Source organism: Ornithorhynchus anatinus, chromosome 19, assembly GCF_004115215.2.
Source record: "Ornithorhynchus anatinus isolate Pmale09 chromosome 19, mOrnAna1.pri.v4, whole genome shotgun sequence".
Classification (NCBI taxonomy): domain Eukaryota; kingdom Metazoa; phylum Chordata; class Mammalia; order Monotremata; family Ornithorhynchidae; genus Ornithorhynchus; species Ornithorhynchus anatinus.
Window position 1 is genome coordinate 13,648,279 of NC_041746.1, and position 17,576 is coordinate 13,665,854.

General features: G+C 49.2%; 1 protein-coding gene across 1 annotated transcript; it reads right to left on the minus strand.

Annotated features, from left to right (window-relative positions):
* Positions 1-1,719: 1,719 nt before the first annotated feature.
* On the minus strand, positions 1,720-14,961 carry PRPH2 (peripherin 2). Its single transcript, XM_029047617.1, has 3 exons — positions 13,704-14,961; positions 5,166-5,412; positions 1,720-3,836 (listed from the first exon to the last, which is right to left on the minus strand). The coding sequence occupies exons 1-3, from the start codon at positions 14,282-14,284 to the stop codon at positions 3,606-3,608; spliced, it is 1,059 nt and encodes a 352-aa protein (XP_028903450.1). The 5' UTR covers positions 14,285-14,961; the 3' UTR covers positions 1,720-3,605.
* Positions 14,962-17,576: the final 2,615 nt, after the last annotated feature.

Genomic DNA, 17,576 nt, shown 5'->3' on the forward strand with positions numbered 1-17,576 from the left:
CTGCCTGGCCCCCGGCTAAGCTGGAAAACTGCTGGTCTGGACTATCACTGCATTAGCGGTGTCCACCCTTGGAGGGGGGGCGGTCAGGGAGCAGGTACTGTAATCTCATTTCCAGGATTAAGGCCCTTTGGGAATTACTGACCCTACAGGTGTTGGTTAGAATTCTCCCCTGCTGCTGGGAAACACTAAGGAATATGCAGGGGTTCATTTTGTCCAAATTCTAATCCAAATTAGACTGTCTTCCTTCTACCTCTGATGAACCTGCTACTATTGCTCATGTGTTGGATGGCAATTTCTCATTTCAGACAACTAATGGACGGATGAACTCCCAAATTGCCTCTCTTAGCACTCAGCTGGGCTGGATGGGGCAGGCCTACACTGGATGAGGTAGGACTGGAAAGGAAAAAGAACATATTAGCAGAGGCACCTTCCGCTGAGTTCAAGGAGAAAACTCTCTCCACCCTCCCAAGAACAAAACTACCCACACTGCAGTGAGAGGGATATAGGTTAGGTTGAAGAAGTGAATGGCCAGGAGAAATGGGAAGCAGCATAGCCTAGTTCAAAGAGCATGGGGCTTGGGAGTCAGAAGACTTGGGTTCTAATCCTGACTCTCCCACTTGTCTATTTGATCTTGGGAAGTGTCTCTGCTTCAGTTCCCTCATCTGAAAAATGGGGATTCAGTGTTTAATAACTGTGGTATTCGTTAAGCATTTACTATGTGTCAAGCACTGTACTAAGTGCTGGGGTGGATACAAGCAAATGAGGTTGGACCCAGTCCCTGTCCCACGTGGGGCTCTCAGTCTCAACTCCCAGTTTACAGATAAAGGTTACTGAGGCCCAGAGAAGTGAAGTGACTTGCCCAAGGTCAGCAGACATGAGGCAGAGTGAGATTAGAACCCATGACCTGACTCCCAGGCCCCTGCTCTATCCACTATGCCATGCTGCTTCTCTGTTTTCAGTATTTGTTCTCCCTCCTACTTAATATGTGGGCCCAATGGGGGACCTGGTGATCTTATATTTACCCCAGCATTTAGCACATAGGAAGAGCTTAACAAGTCGTTATGGCCAGGGAATGTGTTTTATTGTTCTCTCCTAAGCACTTAGTACAGTGCTTTGCACACAGTAAGCGCTCAATAAATACCATGGAATGAATGAAATAGCACAGTTAGATGGAGTAATCCTCTACGGGCGGTCTTTAAAAGTTACAGTGGTCCCTGTTTGGTTTAGGAGGCACTGCCTGGAATCAGAGAGATGGTTCCCTTCCAGCTCTCGGTGGATTTCATTAGAAGGACCCCTTGGGGGCTTTGGGCATTAGGCCCAAGTTTGCCTCTGCCCTCTAATCTGCAGCACAGGCCACCCCAAGACCTTGTCCAGACTCGGCCTTCCTCAGATGGCAACCCAGGTCTGTATTCAGAACACCTTCCTTAGGCCCAGCCCTGCTGGGGAGGCTGGTAGAATGGTTGGGCTGTGGAGGCTCAGGATGGCCAGGCTTCAGGCAGCTCACCCCCACACCTGAGAACTGCCCGCGTACCCTGCAAGGGAGCCTCGAGGCTGGCCACGTTGGAGGATTTCTCCCTGCAAACCCACCCCATCCTTTACTCTGCCAACTTTCCCTTAAACAAGGCCAGGGAGGGCTGGGGAAAAAGGGGAAGCTTAAAGAATGGAAAATCACAGCTTAGAATGGACATCTCTGGCAAGAGTTTCCTCCACCTCCTTCCCTGTATATTCTATGCCAAAGCTATGCAAAGGGAACAGTGTGGAAGCTTGAGTTTGCCCTTTACCCTAGGCTCTGTGGTGTGAAACTGGCTGCCGCAGCTGAGTATATTTCATCAGACAGCCAGGTCGTGTTCCTCCAAAGTGTGGTCCTATCACGAGGTCCTTTTCTCACACTTCCATGTAATAAGTTCCGTTCCAGAACTGGCCCCAGTGAGGTGGCTGAAGCCTCCAGGGAAGTAAAAATTACCTTGTTCATCTCACCCCCACTCACACCCCAGCGACACAAGCACCTTCCTTCGAGAACCTCGGTGCGAGGCAGAGGGGCAGTGCAGACAGACGGCGCAAGAGTCCAGAGAGCCAGCTTCCGGCAAGCAGGCGAACAGGTGAGTATCCACTGTATATATTTAAACATTTCACACAACGATTGTTTTCTTACAATATAGTTTTAACATCCGTATTACAGGTGATGACAGCATAGACGCTCTATGGGCACAGCTCTAGTTGAGGCTTTCCACGACGGAGCGGCCTCTCTCTCTGACTAGTTTACAGGGAAAGTTGAAAGAAACAAAGCCGTCACGGTAGAGAGAGAAAGAGAGAGAGAGGCCGGAGGCCTCGGCTGGCCTGGGGTGAGCAGGGGAAGTTGGAGACTCCCATTGTGCCTGGTTTGGGATTGAAAAACACCCAACCAAATTCCCTTTTTTAAAACAGTCCCAGGGCGCTGGCCCTTAGGGTCAAGCTGACGCTAGCCCAGTTAAGGGCAGGGCAAGTGGGTCCCCACTCAGATCAAGCCGCTAGGAGGTAGGGAGGGTGGGGGGGATCTGCATTTTGTGAGTAAACTCCCCTGGAGCTGAGACTGCAGGGGATGGGCCCTGGCCGGAATCGAGGGGACCAGAGGGTCCCTTTCCCTTCAATTCTGCAGCACTAACTCTTTCTTCATCAAAAAAACCTCAGGCTAAACCCCTGAGACAGCAATGAAACAGCCTCTTTGTAGGAGAGATGAGACACACTGGCTGTCTCCAGCTCCCTTGTCTCTATGAGCCCGTGGCCTTTCTCCTCTTGTCGCCTTACTCTTACCTCACCCCTGAGAGATTTGGGGGGCAGGGACTTAGAAATGGTGAAACTGAAGCCCAGAAAAGAATCCAACATCATGACCCAGGTGGGATCTGTGGGGGTCCTGGAGCCAGCTGACAGGCTGGAGAGGGTCTCTTTCTGTCCCACCCACAACTCTGCCAGGGAGCAAGTGGGTGAAGTTACTGTAGCCTGAGGAAGAAGGTCAGAAAATACCGATTCTGGATCTTGCTTGCTGCCATCTAATGCCTTTATAACTCTAGGGGGCTTTAAAGTCCCCTTGGCTTCAGGAACCAGAAGCATGTGTTAGGTTGCTGTTTTGCTTTCACCACTGAGTCTGTTTTTCAGTTTAGTGACTGGAGCTACAGCCCCATATGCCGCCTGGGCAAAACAGAGGTACCCTTAAAAATTCCGAATGGAAGAAAAAGGAAAAGATCTGTCCCCATCCCTGTCATCCACCCCCAGATGATATGACCAAATCACCATCTTGCTCTCTAGCTTTCCAAACAGCGATGAAGCTGAGTCTAAAGCAGGGCCCAGGAAGTATCACGGGTTAGACCAGAAGATGACTATCACTCGTTTCTCGGGCAAGAACCTTCCCCGTCCAGGGTTTCCGAGCACTAGGGAGGAAAGAGGATGGAGGGGGAGGAGGCAGGGAGGGGTGGGCGGAGAGGAAAAGGAGAAGGTCCTAACCTCAGATGCACCTCGCGTCCCGTCTCTGAAGAGACCAGCCGATGAATGTGGGTTTCTACGTTTGCATCAGATGAGTGGTGGTGGAGTTTATGTGGTGTCAAAAGGTCCCCGGGGCCAGTGTGGGGTTCTCAGCTGACTGTGGTGACAGCTGGCACCTTGCTGCCGTCCTCGTCTCCCGGAGGGTCGGCCTCCACCTGGTTGCTTTTACCCAGCCTCTTGACGCTTTCCAGGATGGCTCTGCAGGTGTCCTGGATGCTCTGCTCCAGCAGCCAGCCCTCGCTCTTGCATTCTGGGTCCTCCGGATTGGCGATGCTTTCCAGAGATGTGTGTAAGTAGCGCAGCCCGACCATGACGGACACCTAGGGGAAGAGAAGTGATATGATGCGGCGGGAGGGATTCGGGGTAGACCAGAGAATTTCTGACACAGAGGGACTTTCTAGTCTGCCTCAGTTTCCAGTTGGTGATGCCGCCACAGGCTCAGCTGCTTTGGGTGGGGGCGGGGGGGGGCGGTGTCTGTGGCACCAGTCTCAGCAGCAGCCATAGCAATCTCACTGATCCTCTCATTGTAGGAGGCAAGGCTTGTTCTCCCCATTTTCCAGCAGGAGTCACTGAGGCCCTGGACACTGAATTATTTGTCCTGAGTCACAACGTGCATTAACTGGCACCACAACCCAAGTCTCCTGTCTCAGAAAACAGAGCTCTATCCACAAAAGTGAAGCAGTGGCCTGTGGATTGGGCATGGGCCTGGGAGTCAAGGACCTGGGTTCTAATCCCGGCTCCACTATTTGCTGCGTTACCCTGGTTTACTTCAGGTTTAACTGCGTTTACCGAGTTACTTCACTTCTCTGGACCTGAGTTACCTCAACTGTAAAAAATGGAGATTAAGACTGTGAGCCGCACGAGGGACGGGGACTGGGTCCAACCCAGCTGCTTGTATCCACCCCAGCGCTCAGTACAGTGCCTGGCACATAGTAAGTGCTTAAAAATACCACAAGTACTATTATTACTGAACTGGTGGTGCTTATCCCCCATGTGCATCCCTGTGCTGGCTTCTCACCACACCATCCCAACCTGATGTCCCTCTCCTCTCTCCCCCTCCCCCACAAAATATGAAGAGTCTGCAAAGCAGCATTCAGACCGGGCCCACCTGGACTGGGTTTGGCTTTGCGCCAGCCTGGCTGACCTGACCCATCATGGTTTCTTGACTTAACCCTGCTCTAAGGAAGTCGGAAGAGGGAAGCAAAGGTAAGAGGCAGATTCTCCCTAGCCCCACACCCTAGGGTCGACACAAAGGAAATAGTAGCCATGCCTCAAGGCACAAACCCAAGCTCTTGAAGAACCTGGCTTTCAAAAGTGAGGTGGGTGGGTAGCATGGTCACTGACTTGTTTGTTTTAGTTAAGTGGGGGAGGGTCTCTTCAGAACAAAGGGACCGCCCCGCCCTCCCCACCCCTTGGCACTACAGTAGACACCTCCAGGGGAACAGGGCAGAGGCCTCTGGCCACTTGAGCCATGTCAGAAAAAAAAATCCCTGCCATTGGATCTCACCAATGCTTAGGAAATCCCAACCCTGCATATGCCACCCCAGGAAGTCCCACCCCCTCCAGCTCCAGTGGCCTGGCCCCAAGGGACCCTGCCCATGCCTGCTCCTGCCCCCAGTGGGAGGGGATGAGTGGGGGCCCGAGAGCACCTCAAAGAACCACACGAGAAGGACGATGCCGCCCATGGAGTTCATCATGCCACTGTAGTAGAAGAGCAGAGCCTCCCGACAGCCCCGGCCCCACAGGTTCAACTCTTCCGTCTGGTAGTCGTAGCTGTAGTGGGCTGAGTTGTTCGTTATCTGGTATTGGATGCAGGGCCGAGGGGAGTTGGGATTGCAGCAGCTAAAGGGGACCCCGTCCACCAGGTAGCGCCCATCTACGTTGCTCTTAATACGACTGTAGAAAAGGAGACAGAGAGAGAGAGACAAGGACTATAATAATAATGATGGTATTTGTTATGCGCTTACTACGTGCAGAGCACTGTTCAAAGCGCTGGGGTAGATACAGGGTAATCAGGTTGTCCCACGTGAGGCTCACAGTCTTAATCCCCATTTTACAGATGAGGTAACTGAGGCACAGAGAAGTAAAGTAATAATAATGTTGGTATTTGTTAAGTGCTTACTATGTGCAGAGCACTGTTCTAAGCGCTAGGGTAGACACAGGGGAATCAGGATTCCCCACGGGGCGCTCACAGTCTTAATCCCCATTTTACAGATGAGGTAACTGAGGCACAGAGAAGTTAAGTGACTTGCCCACAGTCACACAGCTGACAAGTGGCAGAGCTGGGATTCGAACTCATGACCTCTGACTCCAAAGCCCGTGCTCTTTCCATTGAGCTATGTGGAAGCTGGGGCTGCGGTTCTACCAGACCTTGAAATACCAAGGGCTCAGCGTGGAGGCCCCTTGGTCTGTTCTCCTGCCTCCAGGCAAGCTGCACAGAAATTACCTCGGAAGAAAAGTACCTGCTCTGTTGCTCTTAGGGCACCCCCACCCCCCCACCCCCACAGGAACCAAGGCTCTTACAACTTCCCTAGTGAATTTTCCCACACTGACCAACCGGCCCTCCCTAAAACGTGGGCATTCCTGCTACCTGGCCTAAGTCCCATTTCCTCTTGTTCCAGCTTCGGTGGCGATATGGGACATCTCGTCACCATTCTCCCTATAATAATCCTTATACAGCGAACACACTGAAGGGGGTGAGGGGGTCATCCTCATCAAAATCCTACATTAAACCCCCATCCATTCTTGGCCCTGAGCTAGCCCTGACTGGAAAGAGGTTGAGAGAAAATCCCTGCCCTGGGGGAATGTCTCACTAAGGGCAGACAGCTCTTACAGACAGATCAATCAATGGTATTTATTGGTACTGATATTATTATAATGGTATTTATTTATAATCCTCCCCCGATTAGACTATAAGCCCGTCATTGGTCAGGGATTGTCTCTATTGCCGAACTGTACATTCCAAGTGCTTAGTACAGTGCTCTGCACATAGTAAGCACTCAAATACTATTGAATGAATGAATTTATTGAGTGCTTACTGTGTGCAGAGGACTGTACTGAGCACTTGAGGAAAAAAATTCAACAGAGTTGGTAGATGTGACCCCTGCCCACAAATAGTCTACAGAGGGAGACAGACATTAAATTAGATTAGAGAAAGGGGAAATAGTATAGTATAGAAATATATACTTATAAATATATACATATACATATAAGTATATTAGAGAAGCAGCACGGCCTAGCGGCTAGAGTCCGGACCTGGGAGTCAGAAGGACCTGCGTTCTAATGCCTGCTCTGCCACTGGTCTGCTGTGTGACCTTGGGAAAGTTACTTCACTTCTCTGTGCCTCAGTTACCTCATCTGCAAAATGGGGATTAAGACTGTGAGCCTCATATGGCCCACAGACTGTATCCAACCTGATTAACTTGTATCTACCCCAGCTCTGAGGTACAGTGCCTGGCACATAGTAAGCGCTTAACAATACCATTTAAAAAAAATACATAAGTATTGGAGGACTGGGGTAGAAAGGATCTAGAGGCCCAGACAACTGTGTGAAACAGCAAATCTATTTTCCCTTGTCTGTGAGTCCTCTGACTGGGTCTGGGCAACACCTCAAAGAGCCACCGGAGTCCCGGGCCAGATCCAGCCCCAGAGTTCGTCCATCACACTCCAGGAAGTTTTGTGCCACTCTATTCACACCAATTATCTGGGTACTGTAAATACAGTCTGGTTTGAAATATTCATATATCTTCGACCAAAAAACCCTGGAAACCTGTAATCCAAAGAAAAGCAAAGACCACATAGGACTATGTGTTTCTCCCTCCTCTCTGTTCCCTCCTTTCTCTGGGGAAAACTGACCCTAAAATCATTTGGCTTTCCTGCTGCTTAACCTGTCCTGCCTTCAGCCGGTGAACAACTAAACCCTCCAAGGAAGGTCAATTCTTATAGCTCTCCAGAAGCCCAGAGGCTAAGATACCACAACCTTTTTCAATCACCTGTTTTGGTGAATAATCCCCTTGAGAGTCAGAAAGTTCTTCCACAAGTCTAACCCAAATCCTTCTTGTTGCAGTTTAAGTCCCATTTCCTTAAGTCCTGCCTGGACATGAAGAACAACTGGTCAGAGATATTCGTACAGAAACATTTTGGACACCTGAAGAAAATGAATCAGTCCACCCTCAGCTTTCTCATCTCCTCACTAAATAATTCTAATTCCTTCCATTTTTTCCTCCTGGGACTATTGTCCAGCCTTTTCAGTACATTTACTGCGCTTCTCTGTATTACCACCAATGGCATTTATTGAGCGCCTACTATGTGCAGAGCACTGTACTAAGTGCGTGGGAGAGGATGAGGAGCCTAATTACAACTCCCTGATTTGCAAATCAGCATCTCAGCAGGATTCCATCAGGTGGACGGTTTTCCCACTAGACATAAAATATAATCATAGACAACCCTGGCCTCATCCTTTCTGCCTGTTCTTTCCTCCCACTCTCCCTCAGCCTTCCAACTCCCTCAGCTTTAGGCCAGCTGGCCTCCCACATAATGTCCGCATCAGAACCTCCCTCGCTTCCGCAAGCCCATCCTTCCACCAAGAAGAGACTTCCTGTGCCTGCTCCTGTTCCTACCCACCATCCCCTATATCCCTCCCTTTCCACGCTAGTTCCAGCAACCTCCCCCAGGGAGAAGAAACAGGAATAACAACTGTGGTATTGGTTCGGACACAGTCCCTGTCCCACACGAGACTCACAGTCTAAGTCGGAGGGAGAACGAGTATTGGATCCAACGCGTATTGGATCCCCCATTTTAAAGATGAGGAAACTGAAGCCCAAAGACAAGTAACTTGCCCAAGTTCATGCTGCAAGCAAATGGTAGAACCAGGATTAGAACCCAGGTCTTCTGGACCTGCTACATTTCAGGAAGTCCACCACCCACTCTCCAGCCATATAGCATTTCTTCCCTCCAATTTTTGCATCTGTGTGGACATAGGAATGTAGGTGGTCCACATGGGTCTTCTGTCTTGACCTTGAGAACGGGGAGCTTCCTGTGGGTGTGGACAACATCTGTCTCTAACACAAACCCCACCTGTCTAACACTGGGTCTCCTGCACATTTTTTCATCAGAATTATCGACTGACTGCCTGAAAGGAGAGGTTGAAGGCAGGGCTGAGGATCAGACTATTATCTATGCCTAGCGGCTGAGGTGAGAAAGACCAACGGCCCTGATGTGAGGGGGCCCGGGCCCTTTCTCAGCCTCAGCCCCAGCTCTTTTTCCTAGACTCCACCAAAAATGTGTGTCTCTGAATCTGACCGAGAAGACAGATTCTGAGGAAGTATGGTCTAGTGGAAAGAGCCTGGGCCCGGGAGTCAGAAGACCTGGTCTGTAGTCCTAACTTTGCTACTTGTCTACTGTGTGATCTTGAGTGAGTGGCTTTACTGTTCACGTGCTTCAGTTTCCTCATCTGCAAAATGATGATTAAATACCTAGCTGCATTCCTACTTAGACTGCAAGCCCTGGGTGGGGCAGGGACTGTATCTGAGCTGTTTTTATATTATCCATCCCAGATAATAATAATAGTAATAATAACAACAACTTTGGTATTTGTTAAGCTCTTACTATGTGCCAGGCACTGTATTAAGCGCCGGGGCAGATACAAGGTGATTGTGCTGGATACAGTCCCTGACTCACATCGGGCTCATAGTTCCCATCCCCTTTTTCCAGATGAGGTAACTGAGGCACAGAGAAGTGAAATGACTTGCCCAAGGTCATAGTGGCAGAGCTGGGATTAGAACCCAGCCCTTATGACTCCCAAACCTACGCTCTAACCCCTAAACCACGCGCTTCTCTAGTACAGATCTTAGTACAGTGCTTGGCACATATTACATGGTTAATGAGCACCACATTATTTTTATTTTCTTTCTCTGTCTCAGGACAGCGTAGTTTTCCTGAGGGGCTTTGCCCTTATGCTGATGCTGGATTAAGGTCAAGCCACCAATTTAGACTAAAGCTGTCGAGGGAGATCGCATTAGGCCTGGAGATATAGTTATTTATATCCCACAGCATTTCTGAGAGTCCCAAATAGAATGAGGCAATGCCATCCTGAGACACTGACAGCCTGGGGTCAAATTCCCAGGTTTTTGCTTGAAATCCGAGTTAGTAAAACAAAGACAAGGGGTTCCCGAGATAGTTAAAATTCAGCCATCAGACTGTCTTCTCCTTCCCTGAAAGCCCAAAGCAGAGCTTTGCATACAATAGCAGCAGCAGCAGTAGCCTGGGGGGGTACAAGTCATTCAGAGTGGCTTTAAGCAGCAACAGTCCAGCTTCCGTGACCCTATTTGTCTGTGGAGCTGTGACCCCATCACTGAGCAATCCCTGCACCAAACTGAATGGGATGATTTTTTGGACCACAACAGGGGGGAAAAAGTCACTTTTCAGAAACCTGAAAGGGCTCCCAACTGCTGCTTGCACCAGATAGGCTACTAGAAGGCGGAGATCCCATCTTTTTATTCTGTTGATTCTCCCAAACACTGCTCTGCACACAATAAGCACTCAATAAATACCACTGATTGACCACTGGTCTACAAATTCCCTCTCCTCTGCCACAACCTTCTAGTCTTTCATATCTGCCTCTGCCAAGACAATGGGCTCTCCACCCTAGCTAGCGCAGTGTTCCTCCCTGCTCCTCAAGCCTTCTCTCTCCCAGTTCTCTACATCTACAATGCCTCTCCCTTCATCCTCCTCCTATGCTAAATCCTGTCCCCCCCACCTCCTTCAAACCAACTTCAAAATCTGCCTTTTCTAGAGTCTCCGCAAAATAATCCCACTGAGGTGTTCGTTTCTCCCCCATCACTCCAGCAATTTTGTATCTCTCCATATAAATTGTTTTTTGTTGACCTTGTTCTCAGATGTGTTGCTTCTCTGCGTGTTTTTTTCTTTAAATAGGAAAGGATTTTTAAAGCAAAGTTACTATATGCAACTCAGAGTCTTCTAAGTAAGGTTCTCCAGGCCCTCGAGTTTGTGTTTCACCTCTCCAGTAACTAACATCAGTGCGCCCCATCTTCCAGAGTGAAAATTTAAGAGTATGGAGCAGCCCTGGCTGAGTTCAGGAGCTGTGTGGCCAAGTTGGAAAGCGCATGGGTTGGCGAGCCAGAGGAACCTGGGTTCTAATCCCAGCTCTGCCATGTGTCTGCTCTGTGACCTTGGGCACTTAAAATCTCTGTGCCTCGGTTACCTCATCTGTAAAATGGGAATTCAATTCCTGTTCTCCCTCCTAGTTAGACCATGAGTCCTGAGTGAGACAGGGACTGTGTCTGACATGACTACCTTTATGAGTTCAAATCCCAGCTCTGCCACTTGTCAGCTGTGTGACTGTGGGCAAGTCACAACTTCTCTGTGCCTCAGTTACCTCATCTGTAAAATGGGGATTAAGACTGTGAGCCCCACGTGGGACATCCTAATTCCGCTGTGTCTACCCCAGCGCTTAGAACAGTGCTCGGCACATGTTAAGCGCTTAACAAATACCAACATTATTATTATTACCTTGTATCTTCCCCAGTGCTTGATGCACAGTGAGCACTTAAACACCACAATTATTAACAGCACTAAACATAATCCAAGGAGAAATGCAGGGAATACAATGGGACATAAACACATCTATCCATATTCATATATCCTCCTCATTCATGGAAGGACATGATGGGGTCACAAGGCAGGTTGTGACAAAGTTCACAGTGAGTCTCTAAGGAAGACACAGCTCTCCCATCTCAGACGGGGGGAAGGTCCCAGAATGGGGTCATTGTGTTTTCTGAGTCTTCCAAAACCTTACTCTATCCATTAGTTTAATTCACCTCCCCATCCCCACCCAGCAGCTGCTTAGGTGCACTTAGATTTTCCCATCCTGTCTCTGCCTCTGTTCCAAGGGTGAGGCTTCCAGGAGGGTTATAGGCCAAAACTGGAAGGCAGGAGGGAGAAGGGTGAGGGAACCCATGGTCTGGATCTTCAATCCTTAGGCCGCTCAGACCCCTGCCTGGTGGTGATGTGGCTGAGGGGGATGTCCTGGACCTTGTGCTGGACTCTCTTTAGGGTTCAGAGGTAGGCTGAGCGGAAATGCTCAGTAATCACAGTAAACCCTGCCATCATGCTGAACTCTGCTCTGATCTCGGGGGGAAAGCCCAGGGGGCTTGAAATCCCACTGGATATAACCAGCCCAGCTCTCCAGTTACCAGCCACCTCTCAATTATTTAGGATTTGCATGTGGATTATCCAGGATCCTCTCCCCCACCTCCACCAGACTCTTTAGCACTTTCCCCACTCATCAGTCCCTCCCCCAGGGTGGGCAGGATCAGGGTCAGGGAGGAGAGGGGAAATGCTGGCTGGGGGAGGGTGAATGAGGATGGGCTACATTATAGGTTTGTCTATTTTCCAAGCTCCCCTTGACCCTGATTAGTCCCAGGTACGAAGTCGGCCGTGAACCGAGTCATTCAAGGGAAAGAAAAGAGGAAAGCTGTAAGGGGCATGGCTTATAAACCTGCACAGGAAAAATGAACAAACCATCTACTTTCATCTCCCCACAAAGCAGGGCTGTAGCCCTGAATGAGGGCAAAACAATGTGAAACATTGCAGGTAACAGTCCCCAAGCACTGGGGCCACGAAGGACAAAGGATTTTACTCCTTCCCCAGACCCAGGGCTTTAAGCCAATAATCCCCGCAGAGTACACAGAGGGAAGAATAAAACCCTGAGCAATGACCTTCAACGGGAATTTTCTTTATTGGTGGGGGGGCGGTCGGATTAATTTTCCAGGCTGCCCCACTATGGCTGGGCAGCGTCCAACTGAGTAGAGTTAATAATGTTGGTATTTCTTAAGCGCTTACTATGTGCCGAGCACTGTTCTAAGCACTGGGGTAGACACAGGGGAATCAGGTTGTCCCACGTGGGGCTCACAGTCTTAATCCCCATTTTACAGATGAGGTAACTGAGGCACCGAGAAGTTAAGTGACTTGCCCAAAGTCACACAGCTGATAAGTAGCTGAGCCAGCATTCGAACCCATGACCTCTGACTCCAAAGCCCGGGCTCTTTCCACTGAGCCACGCTGCTTCCCTACCTGTTACCTGTTCTTTTCTCCTACCTTCTGCCATAACCAGAGGCTGCATATAGATTCCCTACCAGCACAAAACGATATATTGCCGTAATACCCAGGCCCCCAAGCAATCAGTTACACAGGCGAGAGATAGGGTGGTAGATGTGACTGCGCAGGAAACTCTCGAGGAAAGAAAAGTAATGGGCTAGGGAAAGAAAAACCAGAGGAGTAGTAATAGTATCTATTAAGTGCTTACTGTGTTCAGAGCACTGTACTAAGCGCTGGGAGATAATACAAAAGGTGGAAATGAAACACGGTCCTTGTCCCTCATGGAGCTCAGAGTATAAAAGTGGAGGCTAGAGATTGGCTTCAAGCAGACGCTTCATTTGGAAAACTCCAAGAAGAAATCAAAGGTGTTTAAACCCTTAAAGAACTTGGAGTTGTGACGCAGATCACACCCCAGAGACAGCATACGGTCAACCTGAGCTTTTAAGATGAATCAGCTGCATTTACTGAGCATCTACTACGTGCAGGGCAGTACAGCAAAATTAGCAGATACATTCCCCGCCCATAATGAGCTTACAGTCTATAGGGAGAGACCGAAATGAATATGTCATTTATAATATATAATTTAAAGATATGTACATAAGTGCTGAGGGTTGGGGGCAAATATCAAATGTCCACGGATCGCAAATGGAAGTGCGCAGATTGCCGCAGAAAGGAAAAGGGGGCCTAATTGGGGAAGGCCTCTTTGAGGAGATGTGACCTTAGTAACATTTTGAAGATTTAAAGAGGAGCAAGAAAGGGCTTTCTGGATTGAAAAGACAGCAAACTTTAAAAAAGGAAGAAGGAGGGTAGAAATTTAGGTGAGGTGGGGCCTCCCTTCATCGTTTCTCAGGACAAAACCAATCTGGGGTGATGGCATGGGAAGACATTAAGAAATCCTTAAGAAATCGCTTCCCTCCCTTCTCCCCTCCACCTTCCCCACCGCGCCTCGGGGAGGGGAGGGCTTGTATTCTTGGGGATCCACTTCACCCCCACCCACTCCCCTCATTTCCCAAACCGAATGCACCCACCAGATCTCTACATTCCGACCCCCCTCCCCACCCCTGACTTACTCTTTCACTTCTTTGGAGCCAAAATCCAGGTATCTGTTGCTGATCCACTGGATCTCAAACCAGTCTCGGAAGCCATCGTTACCACAGCACCTGAACTCGATCTGCAGCATGTCGATGGTCTTCTTCATGAAGCAGCGGCCCGGGGTGTCGGTGTCCCGGTAGTATTTCATACCGCTCTTGAGCCCGTGGGCCAAGGTGCCCTCCAGGGAGCCCCTCATGAGGAAGCAGAAGAGGGCCACCAGGAAGACAAAGATGTTGAACAGAAAGCAGACAGCCAGGTAGGGTTTCAACCACGGTCTCCATTTGACGTACTTGGCTGGGTCGAGGGAGTCGTAGCAGATTTTTCCCGCCAGGGCGTTGAAGATGCAGCCCAGGGTCCCCACCAGGATCAAGGAATTGGGCACAAAATGGCTTTCAGAGTTGTTCATCACCTCGCTTCTCTTCCTGAGTTCTATCTTGAGGAAGAGTCCTAAGCTGAAGATGACGATCCCTGCGATCACTGAAAACCAGTTCATGAGCCAAAGCCCCTGGGCTAATTTGACCCGCTTTTTGTGATCAAAGGTGACCTTCAGCAACGCCATCCTTGCAGTCAGAGGGTCCAGAAGACTCAGGGGTCGGTCTCCTCTCCTCAGACGGACTCAATGTTCCCAATAGCCAATCAGGCCTTTAAGCAGATGCCTCTTGGGCCCAGCTGTCCTGACCCGTTCTTTGGGCTTTCCATGTTGATCCCCGGACCCCTCTGCCCCCTCCGGTGAAGAGCGCAGTCCTAGGTGGCCAATAAACAACGGTGGTGGCCACCGGCGGGGCTTCCTCACTGAAGAGGAGAAACATTCCCGACGTTGCACATTATTAAAGCAGGATCCACAAAACGTCACCCTAATGCCTTTAATCTGCCTCATCCCATTAGAGAAAGCCCCACCAGCGGGGGAGCTGCAGGCGTAATTCCCGCTCCCCCATTTTACTAGCTGGTGATTCTGTACATTCACAAGGAACAGTGGAGAAAGCAAAATCGTGAGACGCCCCCCTCAAAACTTCAAGTAACTTAGTTAACTCAATGTGGGGGTGGGGAAAGTGTTCAGGACATCACATCCTGGAGGCGACAGATAGCACTTTCCATCACCTTCCTGTACCTTTCCCTTCTGGCTGGTGACTTCACCCCTGACCCTAGAGGTCATCCTCCGGTTTAGTTACTTGGGGAGGAGCTGAGGGCAGCTTGTTAGTGAAGTAGCATGGCCCAGTGGCAAGAGCAGAGGTCTGGGAGTCACAGCACGTGGGTCCACCACTTGTCTGTTGTGTGACCTTGGGCAAGCCACTTAACTTCTCTGTGCCTCTCTACCTCATCTGTAAAATAAGGATTAAGACTGTGAGCCCCATGTGGGACAATCTGATTACCTTGTATCTACCCCAGCGCTTAGAACCGTGCTTGGCACATAGTAAGTGCTTAACAAATACCATAATTATTAAGTTGTACTACAACTCTCTGCTCAGGTACCTTGGGGACGATGGACAATGGCAGACTGTCCTAAGATTAGCAGCTAGTCCTGGTCAAAAGGAGAACCTGGTCCCAGAGAGGAACTTTTAAGTCTATGAAAGGCTCCTCTGGTCCAGTCTTGCAAGTACACTAACAAAGTCTGGTCCACCCGGACTGATCCCAGTTCAAAGGCCCAACCAGATTCAGTAATGCTGTTGATGTGTTTTTTGGTGTGTGTGTCACAGTTTGCTTTTCTCAAATGATCAAAACAGAGCCAGCACAGAGATAATTTTAGAAAAGTAAACTATGACCAAAAAATAGAGACCTTAGGGAAAAGATTGGAAAGGATGGATACAAAAAACAAAAAAACTTGAAAAAAGCACCTTTCAAAAAAGCTTGACTGGTAGATATCACAGGAAGAGATCCGGGTAAAATTGGTCCACAGAGACCTTGTATGGCTAAATGGAAAATAGAGAAATCACCATCAGAGGGGGAAAAGGTCATCTTTTCAAAAATGGAAGGGGCAACCAATTGAGAATTTTAAAAATGCTCTTTAAGAGCAGAAGGATCAGGTCAAATTGGAAATTGTTTAGAGCCACCTTGCAAAGGATCTCAAAGCTAATAAAGAATTCAGGTATCAAGTGCCTACTGTGTGCAGTGCACATTACTATGTGCTTGGAAGGGTGCAGTGGAGGGTTTTTTTAATGTTTTTTCTTAAGCACTTACTATATGCCAGGAACTGAACTAAGTGCTAGGGTAGACACATGGTAACCAGGTTGGACACAGCCCGTGTCCCACAAGGGGCTCATAGTCTTAATCCCCATTTTACAGATGAGGTAACTGAGGCACAGACTCAAGTGTCTTGCCCAAGGTCATCCAGCAGACAAGTGGCTCAACCACGAGTAGAACCCAGGCCCTTCTGAGTCCCTGGCTCATGTTCTACCCATTAGGCCCTGCTGCTTCTCATTAGTCACATAATCCCTGTACCCAAGAGATAGGTACTAAAATAAACGACAGGGAGGGCGAAGCAAGAGTACCTAAAGGCAAGTGGACATGTGTGGTGGGGGTGAATAGCCAAGTACTTAGGTGATGTGGAAGTGCTGTTGTGGTGAAGCAAGAGTACCTAAGGGCAAGTGGACGTGTAGTGGGGGTGAATAGCCAAGTACTTAGGTGATGTGGAAGTGCTGTTGTGGCAGTCGGAGAGGACACAGAGCATGGAGAGGAGAGATTAACAAGGGAAGGCCTCCTGGAGCAGATGTAATTTCAGAACTGGTTTGAAGATGGGGAGGACAGTGAGTGGTCCGCCAGTCATGACTTGGGAAAGAAATCCGGACGTCACTAATGACTGCACCTTCGTGTACGGTATTTTTATTTTAAAAGCCTTTTTAAAGTCCTGACAGTTATGAGAGAGTTGTAAGAGTTCGTCTGTACTCACTGTTCCTGAAAGGTTCAAGCCCTGCACATCAGACATCACAGGTGGTCACGGGTTCACCTCCCGGCTCCGCCATACGTCTGCTACGTGACCTTGGGCAAATCATTTCGCTGGGCCTCAGTTACCTCTGTAAAATGTGGAGTAAGCGTGTGAGCCCTATGTGGGGCAGGGACTGTGTCCAAACCTAACTTGTAACTACCCCAGTGCTTAGAACAGTGCTTGGCACATAGTAAGAATTTAACAGGTACCATAATAATTATTATCCTCAAGACAATGACCTCTCAACTGTTGCTGTCAGCTTTCCAGGTGGAAAAACAGTTTTGAGTTCACAGGCACCCTTAACAGTGAGCCCCAGGTGGAACCTGATTGTCCTGTAACTGCTCAGTACAGCTCTTGGCCTATAGTAGACACTTAAACAGCACAATGATTTTTATCCTTGATCCTCCCAATGCCAGAGATCTCCCTAGAGAAAGTTACCTCCTCAGTAGCCAGAAGATCCAAAGCATCCTTCCTTATCACCTCCTCCTCCCCCGGTGTCACAAAACTCTGGACCCATATTCTCTCCCTCAGTCACATTTATCAAGTCTACCTTTTCTCCCTTTCCCCCTGCCTCCCCTAAAACACTTCTGCAGTTTGAACTTCCACAGAGAGAACCTTAACCACCTTTCCCCCTCCCCCCGCTTATTGAATTTCTCTGATAGATCTAGAAGTAATCATTATTCTCAGATTGAGGGACAACCTAGTAGAATCACAGGTTTGAGGAAGCCCTGAATGGTTCCCGAACTTGCAAAATTCTGAACAGGCATTTAGCGGTTGTAGGGGCCAACTCGGAGCCAAATAAACCATCTCAACCCTGCCCGTCGATCGAAGTCACGATTGAAGACATTACCTCTCCCACCCTAATTCTAAAGATCGTTAGACCCCACAAGCACCGATTCCTGCCCAGAATCGACTTGCCGGGGATCAGTGG

Coding starts and splice junctions, on each gene's coding strand:
- PRPH2 (XM_029047617.1), bottom strand. CDS start 14,284: ATGGCGTTGCTGAAGGTCACCTTTGATCACAAAAAGCGGGTCAAATTA. Junction 5,413..13,703: donor GGCTCCAAAGAAGTGAAAGA/GTAAGTCAGGGG, acceptor CCTTTTCTACAG/TCGTATTAAGAGCAACGTAG. Junction 3,837..5,165: donor TTCTCGTGTGGTTCTTTGAG/GTGCTCTCGGGC, acceptor CTCTTCCCCTAG/GTGTCCGTCATGGTCGGGCT.